This window comes from Arvicanthis niloticus, chromosome 1 (assembly GCF_011762505.2).
Source record: "Arvicanthis niloticus isolate mArvNil1 chromosome 1, mArvNil1.pat.X, whole genome shotgun sequence".
NCBI lineage: Eukaryota > Metazoa > Chordata > Mammalia > Rodentia > Muridae > Arvicanthis > Arvicanthis niloticus.
The window spans coordinates 153,752,995-153,771,062 of record NC_047658.1 but is presented as its reverse complement, the minus strand read 5'-3'; the positions used below and the strand labels follow the sequence as shown (position 1 = coordinate 153,771,062).

Genomic DNA, 18,068 nt, shown 5'->3' with positions numbered 1-18,068 from the left:
CCACATGACAGCTAACAACCTTCTGTACATCCAGTTCCAGAAATCCAACACCCTCTTCTGGCCTCCACAGACACTGCATGCATGTAGTTCACAGACATACAGGCAGGCAAAATGCTCAAATATAAAATAAATAAGTCTTTAAAAATCAAGTAAAGGACTGGGGTGTCTCAGCGGGTAGAGCACTTGCCTAGTATGTTCAATACGCAGAATATTATACCTAAAAAATAAAATATAAAGTATAAAAATAACTAATAGGAATAAACAAAAAGTACTAAATAATTTACTTGTTATTCACGATACCACTGGCTTTAATAAAAATAGAATAGTTAAGTTGGGAATAGTGGTACGTGATTGTAATCCTAGAAAGCAGGAGGGAGACGGACAATAAGTCTAAGACCAGTCTGAAATACAAAACAAGATCATGTCACAGAAAACCAATGGGTAAAGAAATAGTGCAATAGGAGAATATGTTCACAGTCCTGGGTCTGATCCCCACAACCTCTAAAAAGTAAAAAAGGACAAACCAACCTACAGCTCATTCATACCTACTGTGGAATGTGACCCAAGAATTCCAGGGAAGGGGCTGAAAGGAAAGGCACATGCCACCAAGCCTAGTAACCTGAATTCCATACTCTTGTGGTGGAAGGAGAGAACCAACTTCTGCATTTTGTTCTCTGACCTCTGACCTCCACACGTATGCCATGGTGCATGTACAGCACATGGGAGGTAAGAGATAGAAATGTTAAAAGTATTTTAAATTTTATTTTTATTCTGTATGTATGAGTGTCTTGTCTGTGCACTGTGTGTATGCAGTGCCTGTGAAGGCCAAGAGGGTATTGGGTCCTCTGGGATAGATGGCTGTGAGCTGCCATGTGGGTGCTCAGAATTGAACCTGGGCCATCTCTCCAGCCAAAAGGGAAGTGGGGGATGGCTCAGTGGGTCGCGGCATTTGCTGTGCAAGTGTGAGAGGACTTGAGTTTAAGTCCCTAGCGTTCATGTACAAAGCCAGGCGTGGCCTCATGCACCTGTAAACAACCCCCCCCCCCCCACACACACACACTGGGGTCAACAGGCACAGGAAGATCCAGCAAGCCAGCCTAGCTGGGGGTGGGGAAAACTCTGAGTCAAGGAGTACGGCAAGGAATATTGGAATAGGTCACACACTTGACATCTTTTCCTATGTGAATCTCTCTCTTTCTCTCTCTCTCTCTCTCAGAGGTCTGGCAACACCTATAGTCCCAACACACAGGAGACTGAGGCAGGAAGATGGAAGAGGCCATCCTAGGTTGACTCAAAGAATCCTAGGGAGGGAGGAATAATATGTTTTATCTAAAGCGTGTTAGAAAAGAGCTGGGGTCTGGTCCAACAACCTCACTAGCCATGTGACCCCAAACAAAGGGGATTGAAAACCACAGTCCCACAGGGGACCACAGTCCCACAGGGGATGCCCAGGAAGGCACATCACTGTTAAGTGACTTCAGAAATGCAGTCCCTATACTGAGCTCTTCCTGGTAAGGTCCCTTCTGTGGTGGTTTGAATGGGAATAGCACCCCATACACATCCCGTACCCACACATATTTGGTCCAAGTTGGTGGAACTGTTTGGGAAGGATTAGGAGGTATGGCCTTGCTGGAGGAGGTGTGGCCTTGTTGGAGGAGGTATGACCTTGCTGGAGGAGGTGTGTTATTGGGGATGGGCTTTGAGGTTTCAAAAAGCCCACACCATTTTCAGTTAGTCCTCTCCCTCCCCCTCCCTCCCTCCTCTTACCCCTCCCTCCCTCCCCTTCCCCTTCCCTCTCAGTTTTGGTCGTTTTCTCAAGATGAGAGCCCTCAGGCATTGCTCCAGCACTACGTGCTCCCAGCCATGATGGCCTTGGACTACCCTTTGGAACCACCAACCCCAAATTAAATGGTCTCTTTTATAAGTTGCCTTGGACATTTTCTGTTCTAACATTTTATAACTCTAATATTTTATAGTGAGTCATGCTTGGCAACACAGATGTTTAAGTCAGGCCTGGCATAGTGGCACAGCCCTATGACCCAAGCACTTAGGAGGTGCAGGCAGGAGGATCAGGAGTTTCAGGTCACCCTCAACTGCATACTGAGCTATAGAAACTGAGACTTTTTTGTTTTTTACTATTTATATAGTAAACAACCAACCCTACAGATTTTACAATGAGAACAGAGTCCTTAACTGTCATTCCTAAGCTTCCAGGGAGATAAGTGTTCCCTTCTGCTCCCCACGAAACCCAGGTTTGAATTTCGTCCAGATTGGCCTGGGTCACAGGTTCTGTCTTATTGTAAACAATGAATGAGTGGCCCTGGGCTATATCTCTCTCTTCTTCAGATCAGTATCTTTTCTTCCTCTCTCTCTTTAAAGGACATTTACCATTTCTAAACTGATGGCTGTGGCCAAGACTTTTATTGCTTTAAGAAGTTAAATAAATGAGCAAAGTTAATGGAGGTAGGGTGGAGGCAGAGGAGGCCTTCCAGCTGTAATTCATGGCCCAGATCAGCCTGCCTCCTGAGCTGTGGAGCCTGGGCTGTGGAGGCTGAGGCGTCCATAGCTGATTGTGGGTCGGCAGAGGAGGAAGCCCATAGCAGCTTACCTCCTGGGAACCAGGCTTTGAACAGGGAAGCTATCATAATGGGGTCTGTAAGAGGGGGGCCTCCTGACCTGATTAGCATGGTTGGGGGCAGCCCAGAGTGGGACAGGCTGCTGGCTAGATCAGGAAGGAGTTCACCATCTGAATGTCGTTTCTCAAGCAGAACTTTATGAATGTGTCAGAGCAAGGCCATACCGGCTGGCCTTTAACCCTGCTGAATTAGAAAAGTAAGGTCTGCCTGGCATAGTGACACAGCCTTTAATCCTAGCAAGCACCCAGGAGGCAGAGGCAGATGGATCTCTGAATTCAAGCCTAACCTGGTCTACCTATCGAGTTCCAAGACAGCCAGAGCTATACAGAGAAACCCTGTCTCAAAGAAGTAAAGCAAAGCAAAACAAAAATCCACAAACAAAACAAGAGAGAGAGAGAGAGAGAGAGAGAGAGAGAGAGAGAGAGAGAGAGAGAGAGAGAGAGAGCTCAGTTCTGTACTGCAGTTGTCTGAGAAGCACCCTGACCCTGCCAAGGTCAATGAGATACACAAGATATACTCACAGAGGTTGGTGCTCACTGCCACCCAGGGGTGCTTTCCACAGCTTTGCTGTCAAATGATACAATCTGTGACCCCTCAGTTACCTCCCACCACCACCAACCTCATGGCCAGTGACATGTACATTTTGTCCCATAGCTTTGTCCGCTCCTATTCTTTGCTTGCTGTAACTCAGGGACTCATGATGTAGCCCATGTCAGTCCCAAAGTCACAAGCAACCTCTTGTCTCAGTGTTGTGTGACATTCTCCTTTGGGAGATGTGAACAAAGTCTACCCACCCAGACAGGGAACTGATGACAGAAAGGTATGATATCACCAAAGTCCAAGTGGGTGAACCAATTAATTTTAGTGGGGCTACTCATAAGAATATTGGTGAGGGATTGCTTACAAAGCAGAACTGACTTAAGTTAGTCACATGGTCAAAGCCCATCCCAGTATGGGTGACAGTTCACAAAAAAAAAAAAAGAAAGCAGATAGCCTGCAGGAAGCCAGATGAAGAATGTCCTTCCCAGATAACTCAGCTGATCTGAGCCTCTTTCACGCAGCTCTGTGGTCTGAGAATCTCTGAGCAGGCCTTACAGCTTATATATGCTTGGGGGAGGGCGGGGCCTAGTGGATCTGATCAGTTTCAGGGACTTCCTGAAGCCTTTACTTCCTGTGCTTAAAGCTCTGCTCAGGATGGAATGATTCACCTCCACTTAGAACATCCCGTTACTTCATCTTTTCTAACATTTGGGTCTTAACTAGTTTCCCTCCGAGATGGAAATTTTTAATTTAAGAAGCTTCTGCTACATTAAACTCAGGCTTCTGAGTGCTGGGATGACAGGTCTGACCTACCATTCTGATCCCTCTGGCATTTCCCACAGCTGAAGAGATTAACTAATCTAGCGCTCTCTCTCTCTCTCTCTCTCTCTCTCTCTCTCTCTCTCTCTCTCTCTTTCTCTCCTTCCCTCTCTCCTCCCCCTCCCTCCTCCTTTCCACCTTCCTCTCCCCCCCCCCCACCTTGCACTGGCACTGGGTGCTAAGAAAACAGTCTAGGAGTGAGACAAGAGCCAGAGCCTCTGGGGCAGATTAGGACAGAAAAAGTGTGCAGTAGAAGGCCAGTCAAAGCAGAGCAGCATCAGTCCAGCCTAGGTACTCTATACCCTCCCATCCTTTCTTCATTCTCAGTGGCCTTACCCATCAATCACTGAAAGGCAAGGCTGGAAGGACAGGAGTCACTCAGCAGATACCCTGCAAGGACTGGTGTCTGAGATGCCCAAAGGTTGGACTGTCCCCGTTCCCCTCCCCCTCTGTGCACCCCAACTCATTCCCTCCTGCCTGGACACAAGGGTGGGAGGGCAGACTCATTCACACTTGGCCAGTGCCTGAGGTCACCTGGGCTATATCCTATCCAAGGACTGTAAGGGCCATAGGTCTGACATATCTCACTGATGACTGTGTACTGGCCCTAGGGTTGAAGGACCTTCAGGACCTCTCAGATGCCAGTGCAGAATGCTGGGTGCAGAAATTCTGGATCTGAATATAGGTTCTGGACACAGAACAATGCTACCGACTGGCTAGGAGGCTGTCTTGGGGATTTACTGCTGTGAGCAGACACCATGACCAAGGCAACTCTTATAAGGACAACATTTAATTGGGGCTGACTTACAGGTTCAGAGGTTCAGTCCAGTATCATCAAGGCAGGAGCATAATAGTGTTCTGGCAGGCATGGTGCAGGAGGAGCTGAGAGAGTTCTACATCTTCAGCTGAAGGCAGCTAGTGGAAGACTGACTTCCAGGCAGCTATGATGAGGGTATTAAAGTCTATACCCACAGTGACACACTTACTCCAGCAAGGCCACACCCACTCCAGCAAGGCCACACCCACTCCAACAAGGCCACACCTACTCCAACAAGGCCATACCTCCAAATAGTGCCACTCGTTAGGCCAGGCATTTACAAACTTTAACAGAGGCTTTAGCTGCTTGTGTCCTGTTCTCCTCAGACTCACTTCTCTGGGTTTTAGTTTCTTCTATGAAATCAGAACCATGTTACAACCTCTCTTTCTGACTCGATAGAGCACACAAGCCAGAATCCTAGAGTGTCCCTATTACTGGTAAACTGGCCTCAGCAACATTCCTGCAGACCTTTAATGTCTCAGGAACTTTGCCGTGCTAAGAGGCATGGCAATGGTCCAGGCCAGGAGAGCAGAGCCGTCAAGGCGCCATCTCATACGTGCCCATGGAAGCCATTTTAATCCCGGAAGAACTGATAACCAGAGAAATGGCAGGGCTGCTATGCTGGGAGCTGGGTCAACCGACACATTCTAGAGTTCCGGCTAGTGTGTCATTGCTTTGCCTTAAGGAATGACAATGATGTAGCAGCTAAGATGTACCTAGAGTTTGCTCAGTGCCACCCTAGCCACTGTGCTGGACTCCTCAGATCTGTCACTTAACGGGTGACAGTTACACTATCAAATCCAGTGTGTTGAGCTCAGAGAGGGCAGGGAAGGCATTCATCCTCCTACAGCCTGTGAAGAGCAGAGGTGAGACTGACACCCAGGGCTGCTCAGCCTCACTTCCCACAGGACATGCGCCGTGAATGTCCGTCGGCAGAACCCAAGACCTGAGCTGGGTTCCTACCCTACCTTGCTCAGCGTGGTCCAGCTTCTTGGGTTCCTGCTCTCGAGTGCTAGCACTGGTAATGGCCTGGGGACAGGCCACTCAGCACCAGCCACTTTTGCCAAGTGGTTTTGGCCAGAACTGAGTTGCTCCAGGCTGGGAACCTCTGTTGTTGGCCGGCAGTCAGGACTTGCTGTTAAGTCAAGATGGCGCTGTCAATCCATCCAAAGACTTCTTTGTCTGTGGTTCACTCGTCCCCTGCCCTGAGCACCACTCTCTCTCTTTTGGCATGAAGAGCCCTCTGTTCACAGGGGTGCAGGCGTCTGGAAGGGTCCAGGCAGGGCCCTCTTGGCCGGCTGAAACTTGGCCTCCACTGCCTTGCCTTTCTGAGGTCATCCTGACAGCTGCAGCACACAACCCGACCTAGTGATGGCTTCCCTTGACTGCCTACCTCCAATCCTTAAAACCCATCCTGGGACCCTCTACCTGCTACCCCAAGGAGCCCTTTGGTCCAGCCTGGCTACTCCCTCTTCCCTTTTCTTCCCCTGCTTCCCTCTCTGTCTCTTAGTCGGTTTTTTTCTTCTATCCCTCCTTGGGGAGAACACAGACTGTGCATTGGATGTAAGGTGAGAACCTGGTGACCCTTAGGGCCAGATTCACCCACTGCACACATTTTGAGCCCTTGGATTCTGCTACCCCAGTCAGAGCTTTTTTCTCACAACAGCTTCGATGTCCCCACTGTAAACAGAGGCAGTGTGTCTCTCGTGTGCTCTCCAGAGGATATGTCACGCCTGCCTTCCAGCGCCACACGTAGACATGCACATGCCGCCGTCAGGTTGTTGGAGGGATTGGCCTCTGGGACAAGACCCAGCACTGCTCATGAATATTCCTTTCCTTCTTTGCTGCTTCCTGGTTGTTGGGGTGGTGGAATGGAGACCTTTGCGAAGCCCCAGCCTCTAGGAAAAAATGGAGTTAAAGGAAGAATCGCAAAATGCTCTCATATGCTGGGATCTGGTCTTGTCCAATCTTGTCCCATTTTGCCTGGGCATAGATTTGGCGTGGAAAAGTGCCTTCTTGGTTGGCTGTTGGGCACTAGAGTTGGGTTGTCTGGCCAGCTCAGAAAATTAAACCATGTTCCTCTTTGCTCCAGACTGTAACTCGGCTGTGGTTGCCCAAGGGTCTCCTTCTCCGTCTCACCACTTGGGCAGTGGCCCCAGGATATCAGGCTCTATTGTTTACTCCCTTTTAATTCATCTGTTCATTCATTCAAATACTAACTGAGTTTCTGCTCTGAGTCCTATCACCAGAACAGACTAAAGGCCCAGTCTACACAAGGCTTATATTCAAATAGCCTTCCAGCCCCCATGGGTGGCCCAGGGCAGTGTTCCCCATGAATCTTTCTTTCCTCATCTATAATGTGGAGGTGGGGCTATCCTGAGGATTCTCAGAGTTCACTCAGAAAGGATCACTGGGCTATAGGGGGCTGGATGGAGCCTCTGAAGTTGGTCCTGGTGTGGAGCACAGGGGCATACCAGCATGTGACAGAGTGTCTCATGTTGTCCAGGGGCCATCGTGTCAGGTGTTTTCTTGCTCTGTGTATCCATGGTCTCCAAACCCTGGGCTCCTTCTCTCTTTCCTCCTGGCTCCAGCCCTTGGTTCCTTTGGCCTTGCCCCCTGCCCTACTTTGACTGTGTCCTGTCTGACCCAAGAGTGTCTCCCTATTCCAGTATTTCTCCCACACTGAGGGAGGGGCCCTGCCTTCCTCCTTACCTTTTAAACAGCAGGCCTCTTGGCCTGACTTAATCATCACAGGATCCCCTCTCTCCTCATCCCTCAAACACAGCCTCACTTCCCAGTCTTCCATGAACCGTACTCCGACAAGCTCTGTGTAACCCCTCCCAGTTCCCTTGCTCCCTGTACCCCAACCATTATGCCTTCATGCAGCTTCTAGTCAACACACGAGGGCGAGACTCCTTCCTCAGTTTACCGTCTGCATCCTCCCTGCATCTCATTTCCATTGTTTTAGGTCCTGCTTAACTCTGTCATAGCACACAGTCATCCTCTGATGACCTTCTCAACTTGTCACTAGCCCTGCCTGCTGTGGGTGTCTAGGAAACACAGCTCTGGGACACAGGTGTAGTTAGGGAAGCTAAGGCTTGTAAGGTGAGTGCTCTCCTGATAGGTTAAGGCTCTGTGTCTGCCCTGCTCCGTGGGCTGGTGAGAGTGAACCTCACCTTGTTAGGTTAAGGGCCTCAGATTTAGTCTTTGGGTAGGAGGAGATTCCTTCAGAGCTCCCAAGGAATGACTGGCTCCCAGTAATGCACTTTCTCTAGCAAGACCATGTTTCCCAAGCCTCCTCAAACAATGCCACTGACTGGGGACATGTATTCAAATGCCAGACCCCATGGGGATGTTCTTATTCAAACCACCACACATAGTTACTGAAACTGAAATTATCAGCTGGAAGATTGACTGATTATCAGTCATCCGGCAGATTAGTTGACTGATTAGGTTTGTTGTTGTTCAATCTTTGTGTGTGTGTGTGTGTGTGTGTGTGTGTGTGTGTGTGTGTGTGTATAGGTGTTGGTGTTGGTGTGTGTGAATGGGGGCTTATGCATGTCACAGTGTGTGTATGGAGATCAGGAGAATTTCAGGTGTCAATCCTTGCTTTGGACCTTGTTTGAAACAGGGTCTCTTCATCCTGTGTTGTATACACCAGGCTGGCTGGTCCGTAAGCTTCTGGGACTCTCTGCCTGCCACTGGACATAGGCATGCTGGGATTGCAGAAATGTACTACCACATCTGGCTCCCTGAGGATCTGAAATTTTTATTATGGACAAGTGGGCTGATACATGGATTATTTTATTCTTATTTCAGTTCTCTGTTGTCTGGCTGATTAACTATGTTTCTTTTGGCATAGTGCTTGAAGGTCACCACTCCCCACCCCTGCACCCCTGCACCCCGCACCCCTGTACCCCTCACCCCCACACCCCCACCGATGCTCTCTTGGGCCTCATCCCCAATGACCTCCCTCCTTGTCTCTCACAGGCACTTGTCCGGCTGCCTCCCCACATTTCACAGTGTGATGAAGTCTTCCGGTTCTTTGAGGCACGGCCTGAGGATGTCAACCCCCCAAAAGAGTGAGTAGTAGCGTGATTGGGAGGCATGGGACAAATCGGAGGCCTGTGGGGAGGGAGAGCTAGTAATGCTGCCCAGCTGGGTGGGTGCATCCGAGAGACGGAGTTTGTCTTCCCAGACAATCCGCAGAGGATTGCTATAATAATCTTTCTATAAAGGTCAAAGGTCCACCTATCATCGGCAGGCATATAAGCCATGATTTATATAACTTTTAAAGTCAGGGAACAGTCAGTCAGTCAGTGTCTCTTATGTTTCCCTGAAGTGAGCATTTTTGTATACACTGACCACACACAATACACACACATACACACACATACACACACACACACACACACACACACACACTTAAGTTATTTTAAGTTATTTTAAGTCAAAGGCAGCCATGGTGGCTCATGCCTTTAATCCCAGCACTCAGGAGGCATTGACAGGCAGATCTCTGTGAGTTCAAGGTTAGCCAGGCCTAAAGAGTAAGACCCTATCTCATACGTGGGTGGAAGGGGTTGCTCCTAGGTAACGCAGATTCTCACTGCATATGATGGTCAGAGAACCAGGCTACGATAGCTTCCGCCAGGTTTCAGATAAGCCATTTAAACTTTCTACTTCTCCAGGCTGCCTCTCTTCTGGGAACTGGGTGGTATTGGTTCCTCTGTCTTCTCCATCCTCCCACCCCTGCTCCTCTGTTCCTCACTCTCTAGGGTAAACCATGGCTCTGGTCCCAGCCTGGTATTGCTCTTTCCCGACTATGATGGCCTTCCCTTCTCCTCCCATAATTGTGGGAAGAACACCGCTCATTCCAGGTGGTAGAACACCATGTCCAGTGCTTACAGGGAAAAGGCAGTGGTTGGAAGCAATGAACCTGCCTTTATTCCAGCCCCTGCTCCTTGCCAGTCAGCTAAATGAATAGGCCCCACTTCAGATATGGCCCTGTGAGCTGATGCTGTACAACAGACTAACCTCGTGCCACCTCCAGAAGCACCCTCCCTAGAATGAATGGTAGCACCCACACAACAGCCCAGGTAATGAGGGAAAGCTGTTCTGGGTCACACTCTGAAGTCAGTCATTACCACTCAAGAAGGCTCTCTGACCATTTGCACAACTTCTAGAATTCTGTGTTCCTGTCCCTAGCGCAAGCTGAGACCAGACACGTGGTGGTGGGCAAGGAGGGCCCCCTGAGGCAACCCAGACAGCGCCACTGGCACACAGTGAACACTCACATTATTGTCTGCCAAAGCCTGGGGACAGAACAGGCCATGACTCAAGGCAGAGCACAGCCCAGCAGGACAGGATGAAAAGCATTTGGCCTTTTAGGTCACCATGGAGACAGGAGCTAGCTGCCTCTGTCCTGTCTTGAGGTAGCCCTGGGTGACCTGTGGCTCAAGAAGTGCAGCAAGCTGTAAGCAGAGAGTCTCTGCCTCTGGGCCCCGCCTCCCTCCCCAAGGAGAGACTTGTGTCCCTCTTAGTCTGTTCACTGTGAAAGAGCCCAGGCCTCTCTGTGACCCTGGGCTGACTGGCTGATGATGATATATTAGCCAAGTGCCTGCCCCTCCCTCTGAGGGCTGAGGGCTGCTTACCTTTCTCGGCCACTGTTCGTGCCCCTGCTCCCCGTCCTGAAACATAAATACGGATCAAGTAGCAGAATATTTTGACTTGTGGCAACGCTGAGGAGAGTTATCAAATTATCAAAGCCAGTGCATTGCTTTGGAATTTGGCAGACAACCTGGCCTCCCTCAAGCATGCTGCTGCTGCAGGAGCTTTGGTTTCGTGGGGCTGGGGGGCATCGTGGCCATATTATACAGAAGACAAGGTCTGGACAGGGGAGGTGGGCAGTCGCTCTAGGCTTTGATCCCCTCACGTGCTGCTGTGGTGTCCAGCTGTTGCTCTTTAAGGCCAGTAGCCTGGCATAGAAAGGAAACTCTTCTGGACTCTTTTGATGGTCTTGGCACAGAGCAGGCATGGTGCTACGGCCTCCTGCGGACATCCCAGGACGTGATTCCCCCTCTGACCATGAACACACTGACTGGTCCGTGCACATTAGTAGAGAACTGGATGCCCTTTTAAAGCCCCTGACTTACATCTCAGCCCCAGGCAGTTTTGTAGATCAGTTCCTTTGTATCCAACTCTCCCTCAGCAAATCCAGCAGGCACTCCCTTCAGCATATCTCCCCACTTGCTCTGAGTCTAGCCCTCCCTTTGCCTGCCACAACCCCCCTCCCCTTATCACCACGATAGATCCTTGGCCTCCTGTTTGGTCTCTCAAGTCACCTCAGCTCCCTGTGATTAGATCATGTCACTCCCTGTCAATCTTCCTGTCATTTAGAGTCCAAGTTATCACCTCTCTCTGATAACACACGATCTTCCTCTTTCCATTCTGGAAAGTCAAACCTGCTGGTCATGCACTCTTGGGGCCTGTCTTAGTTAGGGTTTTACTTCTGTGAACAGACACCATGACCAAGGCAAGTCTTTTGTTTGTTTGGTTGGTTTTTTGAGACAGGGTTTCTCTGTGTAGTTCTGGCTGTCTTAGAACTCACTCTGTAGATCAGGCTGGCCTTGAACTCAGAAATCCACCTGCCTCTGCCTCCCAAGTGCTGGGATTAAAGGTGTGCGCCACCACTGCCTGGCAAGGCAAGTCTTATAAAGGACATTTACTTTGGGCTGGCTTACAGGTTTAGAGGCTCAGTCCATTATCATCAAGGCAAGAACATGACAACATCCAGGCAGGCATGGTGCAGGAGGAGCTGGGAGTTCTATATCTTCATCTGAAGGCTGCTAGTGGAAGACTGACTCCCAGGCAGGTAGGATCAGGTGTTAAGTCCACGCCCACAGAGACACACTTACTCCAACAAGGCCAGAACCTCCAAATAGTGCAACTCCCTAGGTCAGAGCACATTAAACTCCTCAGGGCCTTACTGCAGCTTCTGGGCATGTGACATGCAGCCTCCAAGAGAATCCCTCACACCTCCTCCTCCATGAGGACAGCCTGCCTGCCTGTCTTCCTTCCTTCCTTCTCTGACCCCCCCCCCCAGCACCCCCACTGCTTCCTGCTTCTTTATAGAACTTACCAAGAGGTCAGTTGTGTCCTACTTACTAACTCTTGGTGGCAGAGTGTGAGTGACCCCAGACTCAGACAGCTGTATCGAAAACTGTATCACAATAATAGTAATGTTAAGAGATGGGGCCTTAGGCCAGCAAAATGATCCAGTAGGCAAACATGAGGTACTTCCTGCTTCATAGGCAGCCATCTTCACTCCAGAAGAAGCTCGCTGGGTGTTCTTCCTCTGTCTCTCTGTCTTTCTTATTATTCTACTTATTTTTTTTTTTGTTTTATGTGCACTGGTAGTTTTGCCTACATATATGTTCTTTTAAGGGTGTCAGATCCCTGAAAACTGGAGTTATAGACAGTTGTGTGCTGGACAACTGAACCCAGGTCCTCTGGAAGAACAGCCAGTGCTCTTAGCCTCTGAGCTGTCTATCTAGCCCTCCATCTGGGCTCTCTTAGAAGATACTGGTCCCATCCATGGTCCCTCTCATGACCTAATCACCCCCTAAGGCCTCAGCACCTACTGCTGTCATGTTGAATTTAACTGACATTTCTATCTGTAGCAGTGTTCTTGGAATTCTAGCATATAAAAAGGGCTGTGTGTGTGTGTGTACACACACATGCACATGCATGTGAGTGTGTATGCATGCACATGTGTGTATGCTACATGTGTGTGTGTATGTGTGTGTGTGTGTGTGTGTATGTGTTTACATCCTGATAAGACAGAAGAGCACAAATTGAAGAGTGTCTACCTTGCTGGCCTCATATTATATACCCCAAACATTATTTTCTCATTTACGTCTCTCAGGCCACCTGAGGAAGAGTCCTAGTTAGCAAATGGTGATTCTAAAGCCCCAGGCCACTCAGCCACGAAGCAGGGAGGCAGATCTTAAAACTCATGCATGCTACCTTAGAGGCCTGAGAGCAGACCTCCATTGGACCTCTTCTCCCTGGACCAGACCCTCTGCCTAATAGTCACAGGAAGTTAGTTGGCAAGAAAGTCTCATGATGGGGCTTCTTAGTCTGTCTGCGTGGACTCTGGGGGAGCCATGCGGGACTTGGGGTAAGGAGAGAGGGACTTCAGATCAAGAGCCATCTGCTGGCCAAGCTCCCATGTAGCCTCAGGTTTGATTCTCCTAACACTGCTATAGGGTGAATTCAAGGACAGCCTGGGCTCCATGAGGCCCTGTCTCCAGAAGAAAGAGAAAAACTGTGGATCAGGAAGATGTCTCAGTGGGTAAAGGTGCTTGCCCTCAAACAGGGCGACCTGAGTTCAGTCTGGGGACCCACATGGTGGAAAGTAAGAATTGACTCCCGAGAGTTGTCCTCTAAGCTCCACACATGCACCATGGCATGTTGCCTGCAGAGAGAGAGAGAGAGAGAGAGAGAGAGAGAGAGAGAGAGAGAGAAAGAGAGAGATATTTTTAAATGTTTAAATTTAAAACCTACACTTAATTCAGTTCGGACAAACTGGGAATGCTGTTTGTTCTGACAGTAAGATGAAGCTGGACAAGTGTGGAGGGCATTGCCTGTGTCCCCATCCCAACACCCAAAAATATGGCCCACTGTCCAAAACAATACTGGAGGACCATTCGCCCCGATTCAGCACCCCTTGTCGTTGCCTTGGTTTCTGCAGAGACCCCTCAGGCAGTGAGCTCTGGTCTCTGTTTATTCCTCCCTGTCCAGCCTGCCCTGATGAAATTCTTGACATTTCATGGGACAGGCAGAGTCCTGCTAAACTAGTTTTTGTTCTTCAGCCTCGGGGCCACAGAGCTCTCTGTTGAGGCCCAGAACAATGTCCCAATGTTCAGAGACTCCAAGTGGGTTGTGGTAGGGCCTCGGCAGATCAGAACCATCTTGCCCCAGCCTGCCTCGAGGGCCAGCTTCTTTCTGACTGGGGGCCAAAGTGTTGCTGGAAAGTCCCTCCCTAAAGCCAAGTCTGCCCCCAGCAGCCCTGCCCCACTACCAACCCGGCACCCTTGGCATATACCCCGGCATCCCTGTGGGGGCTCTCCTCTTGCGACATAGGAGCAGGCACACAGGGAAGCTGTCTTTGGCTGCAGTCCAGCTGAGACAGAGCACTGGATGTGGGGACAGGGACAGGCGGTCTCAGGAGTAAGATGGTATAACTGGGAAACAGGAATAACACTTTGCGGGGAAGGAGGGACAGAGCAGGTAGGGAGGGGAGGGATGAGGTTAGACACACTGCTGACTCCCACTTCCTGAGGTCCAGGCTCCTCCCACTTCCTGCGTGGCAGTGGTGGTTCATCCAGGACCAGCTGATAAAACTGGGAAGTCCCAGGAGGAGAGGGGCTGATCACAGATCACCGCATTTCCCCATTTCCTAGATCGTCTAGGACAGAGGGAACTATCAGCTTGCCTAAGACCCAGCAGGGGACAGTGTAGGGACACCTTGTCAGTGCAGCCAGGTTTCTGAGAGTTTGAGGTGACTGTTTTTGGGGTCCCCGCATTCTCAAACTCACTGGAACCCCAGGCCTGCTTTCAAGGTAGGGAGCCAGCTTACCTGTGGCATTTTAGTTGGAGTTCAGGCTGCATTGTGGCTCACAGCAGGACCTTGATGGCAGTGGCAATACCATATGTAAGTCGCTCAGCCATGTGTGGGCTGGTTAGAGCAACAGAAACCCTCTGGACCATGCCCTGCCTGCTTCCCTCACTATTCCTCACCTCTCCTGGGGACAGAAATGGAAAGTGTTAGAAAGCGCCATAGAGAGTCCCTCCTGTAGTCTTCCTTTATGCCGAGGTATTTATTGAGCACCTACTATATGCTAGGAACTACATGGGCCAACTCATGTCTACAACTAGGTTCAAGTCTTGCACTGAGTTAATTATAGAGATCCAGTCAGACCCTCAGTGGATCCCTTCTCTTCAAACCTCTGATTCTCATTTTATACCCAGATCCAAAGGTACCTCTCCCCATCCTGTACCAAAGGGAAACGGATAAGTGAGAACGGACCTGGTTCTGGCTGTTGGTTAGTGTTTGGAGGCATCTCACAGAGCCCTCACTCCAGGCTCACTCCCTTGGGTGGTTCAGCAGCCAGCTGGTCTCCAGCTTAGGCCCCGGGGTAGAGAGCCAGCCTCACCTTATGCTGGGCTGCATCCTGGGTAGACCCTGAGCTAGGCAACTCTGTCCATCTGTCATCCGCTGCCACTGGCTAATGCACAGAGAGCCTCTTCATAGAGGGTAAGAGAGCCAGCTGGACCCAATGGCTGCGGGTCCAAGAGATGTGAGGAAGGGCTCGGGAATCCATGTAAGCACACTCTGCCCCAATCCCTTCCACATGGGTGCGAAGGCGCCCACAGGCAATGTGCCAGCACCGGGGAACAGAGCTTCTATGTCCCGCCACCATGCTGGATAGGCCGACAGGAGGGACGGGGATTCAAGAGCTCTCGTCTGACCGGGACAACTCCAGCAAAGGTCACTGAGGGCTTGGTACAGGGAGAAAGGCTGTTCTCAGGGCTGACATAGAGTTTCTGGCTCCCTTAAACAAGAGCGTAGTAAAAACATTGGGGTGCCGGTAAAGGGTGGCCTGGGTTCCTAGTATTTTCTCATACTGTGCTTTCTGTTCTCCCTTGATCCCCAGCTTTGGGAGGAGTTGGGGTGTGGGTGTCTGTCATTCCTACATGCTTCCTGTCTCATGCCTGAGGCCCAGGTACCCAAAGGCATCTCCAACAGGACAAGTAAGTCCCCCACCCACCCACCCACCCACCCAGGCATCTCCAGCTGGGCAGGTGTTCCCCCTCACACAGTTCACAGGACTGGTGAACCCCCTTTCTCCTCAAAGTCCAAAGGCTCAATCTTACTCTTGCTGGCTACTCTGTATGTAACTCCCTGGTTGGTGACCTCTCAGGGACAATCCAGCTGAACTTAAAACTGGGCCTTATCCTCTCTGTGGTAGGCCTTCTCTGATGACACCAGGAAGAAGGCTTTCCATCAGCTGACCATATACAATGTGAGGCCAAGGGGCCAATGTCTGAGGCATAGCCTCGTCCCTGGCAAGGAAACTCACAGTCTGAGGGAGGAAGGCTCGTTCAGGGGAGTGCTCACCCTGTGGGAAGCATCAGAGCATCACAGGTGCTAGCTGGAACCCAGCTCCTCCTCTCCCTACAAAGTGCCTAAGAATTGTTAAGGCCCCAAGGCTCCTATAACAATGGCAGCTGCTGATCCAGTGGGGCAGGGAGAAGTGGTTGTGTAGACTCAGGGCTACCCACAGCACCAGGCCAGCCTGGTCAGATGGTCGGAGGCTCCCATAAAGAGAGGGCATTCAACCTGAGACCGAGGGATGGCAAGCTCCTCAAGTCAGGCAGCAGGTGGGGGCACCCAGGCCAGCAAAGAAAACTCAGGAAAGACTCTGTCCCCAAAGGAGCCTTAGGAACTGTTCTGAGAGGAGGTGGGTACAAGGTAGTTACTAGCTCCATCGACATTGGCATCAGATATGGGGACAGATCTGGGGTCTCTGAGTTCCTCGGCGCTGACATCTTGTGATCCTGTCAAAACTATAGTAGTGGTCCAAGTGTCTAGCATTAGGCCTAATGGCTTTAAGAACAGGAAACATAAACAAACACTACCTCAAAGTGAGGAAGCAGCTTTGTGAAATCCCTAGGGTCCCTTCCCTTAGTGGTCTGTAAGGGAAGGGACCCTAGGTTTCGAGGCTGGAGGTGGAGCACCAACCTAACTTTGAGACGCTTGGAACCAGCCCCTGACTTCAGATCTGTGTGTATCTTCCGCCACCTGGTGGTAAGACTAAGTATTACAGCCACCTGCAATGGGACTGTCTGTCTATTGGTATTCTCCTAGGAAGCTGGTAATCCCTTCTACAGTTGAGGCAATTGGCTATATCTCTACCCCCACCCCAAGGTGCATGTCGATAGAGACATCAGGGGTAGCCCTGGAGACTTTCCTCTGGCCTCCAGAGTTCCTGGATAAAACTCTAAGGAAGGGCGCCATCTGGTGGATACAGGATGCTCTGATTAATCAGATTTAGGGAGCCTGTTCCTAGAAGTACCCACAAAAATCAAGGCTGCCTTCCACTAACCATGCTCAAGCCTAGCATGTAGCCAGCTTTCTTGTCACTGTGGTAGAGGTGGGGGTGACTAAGAATGTATACAGCTGGCTTCATATTCCACTCAGCCTAGAACTTCCACTGACAGACTGTAAGCCTAAGATCCTAGCTCAGTGGTAAGGCTCAGGTGCTCAACCCCCTGAGCTACATCCAGCCTTTCCACTTAAGTGTACCACTGATGTGACCTTATCGTACATACCACTTGAGACCAAATAATCCCTAGAGCGATATCTATCTTGGCTGACCATCCGTCATTCCCAATTCTTGCAGTACATTTGGGAGATGACACCGTCAGGGAGAGAGGGAAGGAGGCAGCCAGTGTTAATAGTAGCAGCTCTGCAGGAGGCTTGCCTGACTACAGGGGTGCTCAACACCCTCTCAGCCCACATAAGCCCACTGGCACACAGCAGTTGTGGGGTGTTCTCAAAGCCTGAGTGAGTTAGACATGGGTGACTGTCCACTGTGCTAACAGTGGCTCTCTGAACATCCCTAATGGCCTGTCCCTGGGAGCCCATCTCCCCAGCTCTAACCCCAGGACCCTGTCTTCCTTCTTTCCTCTTCCTTCAGCTCCTCACCCTGATTCACCCTCACTCCTCCCTTCCCTCCTCCCTTCGCATCTTTTTTCCACAGTCACCATGGCATCTTCTTCCCGGTTCACATCCCCAGGTCCTCCACTCCCCAGAGACAAGAAGTGAGACTTTGGGAACCTGAGCCCCTTGAGCCTGACACCCAGTAGGTCCTCAGCAGATACAGTATTGAGTGGCGCATTTAGTTGATGCTACTAAGAAGGTTGGCCCCACCAAGTGGAGACTAGATGTTCACTGCCTCAAGACTCGGAGCTACCTGAAGAGGCAAGGGCTCCCAGGAGGGCTGGGCTGCTGGTGTCCCATGTACAGTGGCCGAGCAGGAAGCAGTCTAACAGATATCCAGTCCAGGAGAGCAGGAGCCTCGGAGAACCCATGGGGCCCATATACAGGGAGGCTGTGGTGGGGAGCAGCCTCCTGGTGAGCCTCTTAAAAATGGGGATAGGCACATCTACCACAGGCAAGTGGTGAGCCA

At 50.5% G+C, this 18,068-nt stretch overlaps 1 protein-coding gene across 7 annotated transcripts in view; it reads left to right on the top strand.

Annotated features, from left to right (window-relative positions):
• The window catches only part of Sh3pxd2a (SH3 and PX domains 2A), a 206,329-nt gene that overhangs the window by 95,613 nt on the left and 92,648 nt on the right, over positions 1-18,068 (top strand). For all 7 annotated transcript variants that reach the window (XM_076923957.1, XM_034520854.2, XM_076923949.1 and 4 more), the window contains one exon: positions 8,803-8,894. In XM_076923957.1, the coding sequence (XP_076780072.1) occupies positions 8,803-8,894 (92 nt within the window). The remainder of the gene's footprint in view (positions 1-8,802; positions 8,895-18,068) is intronic.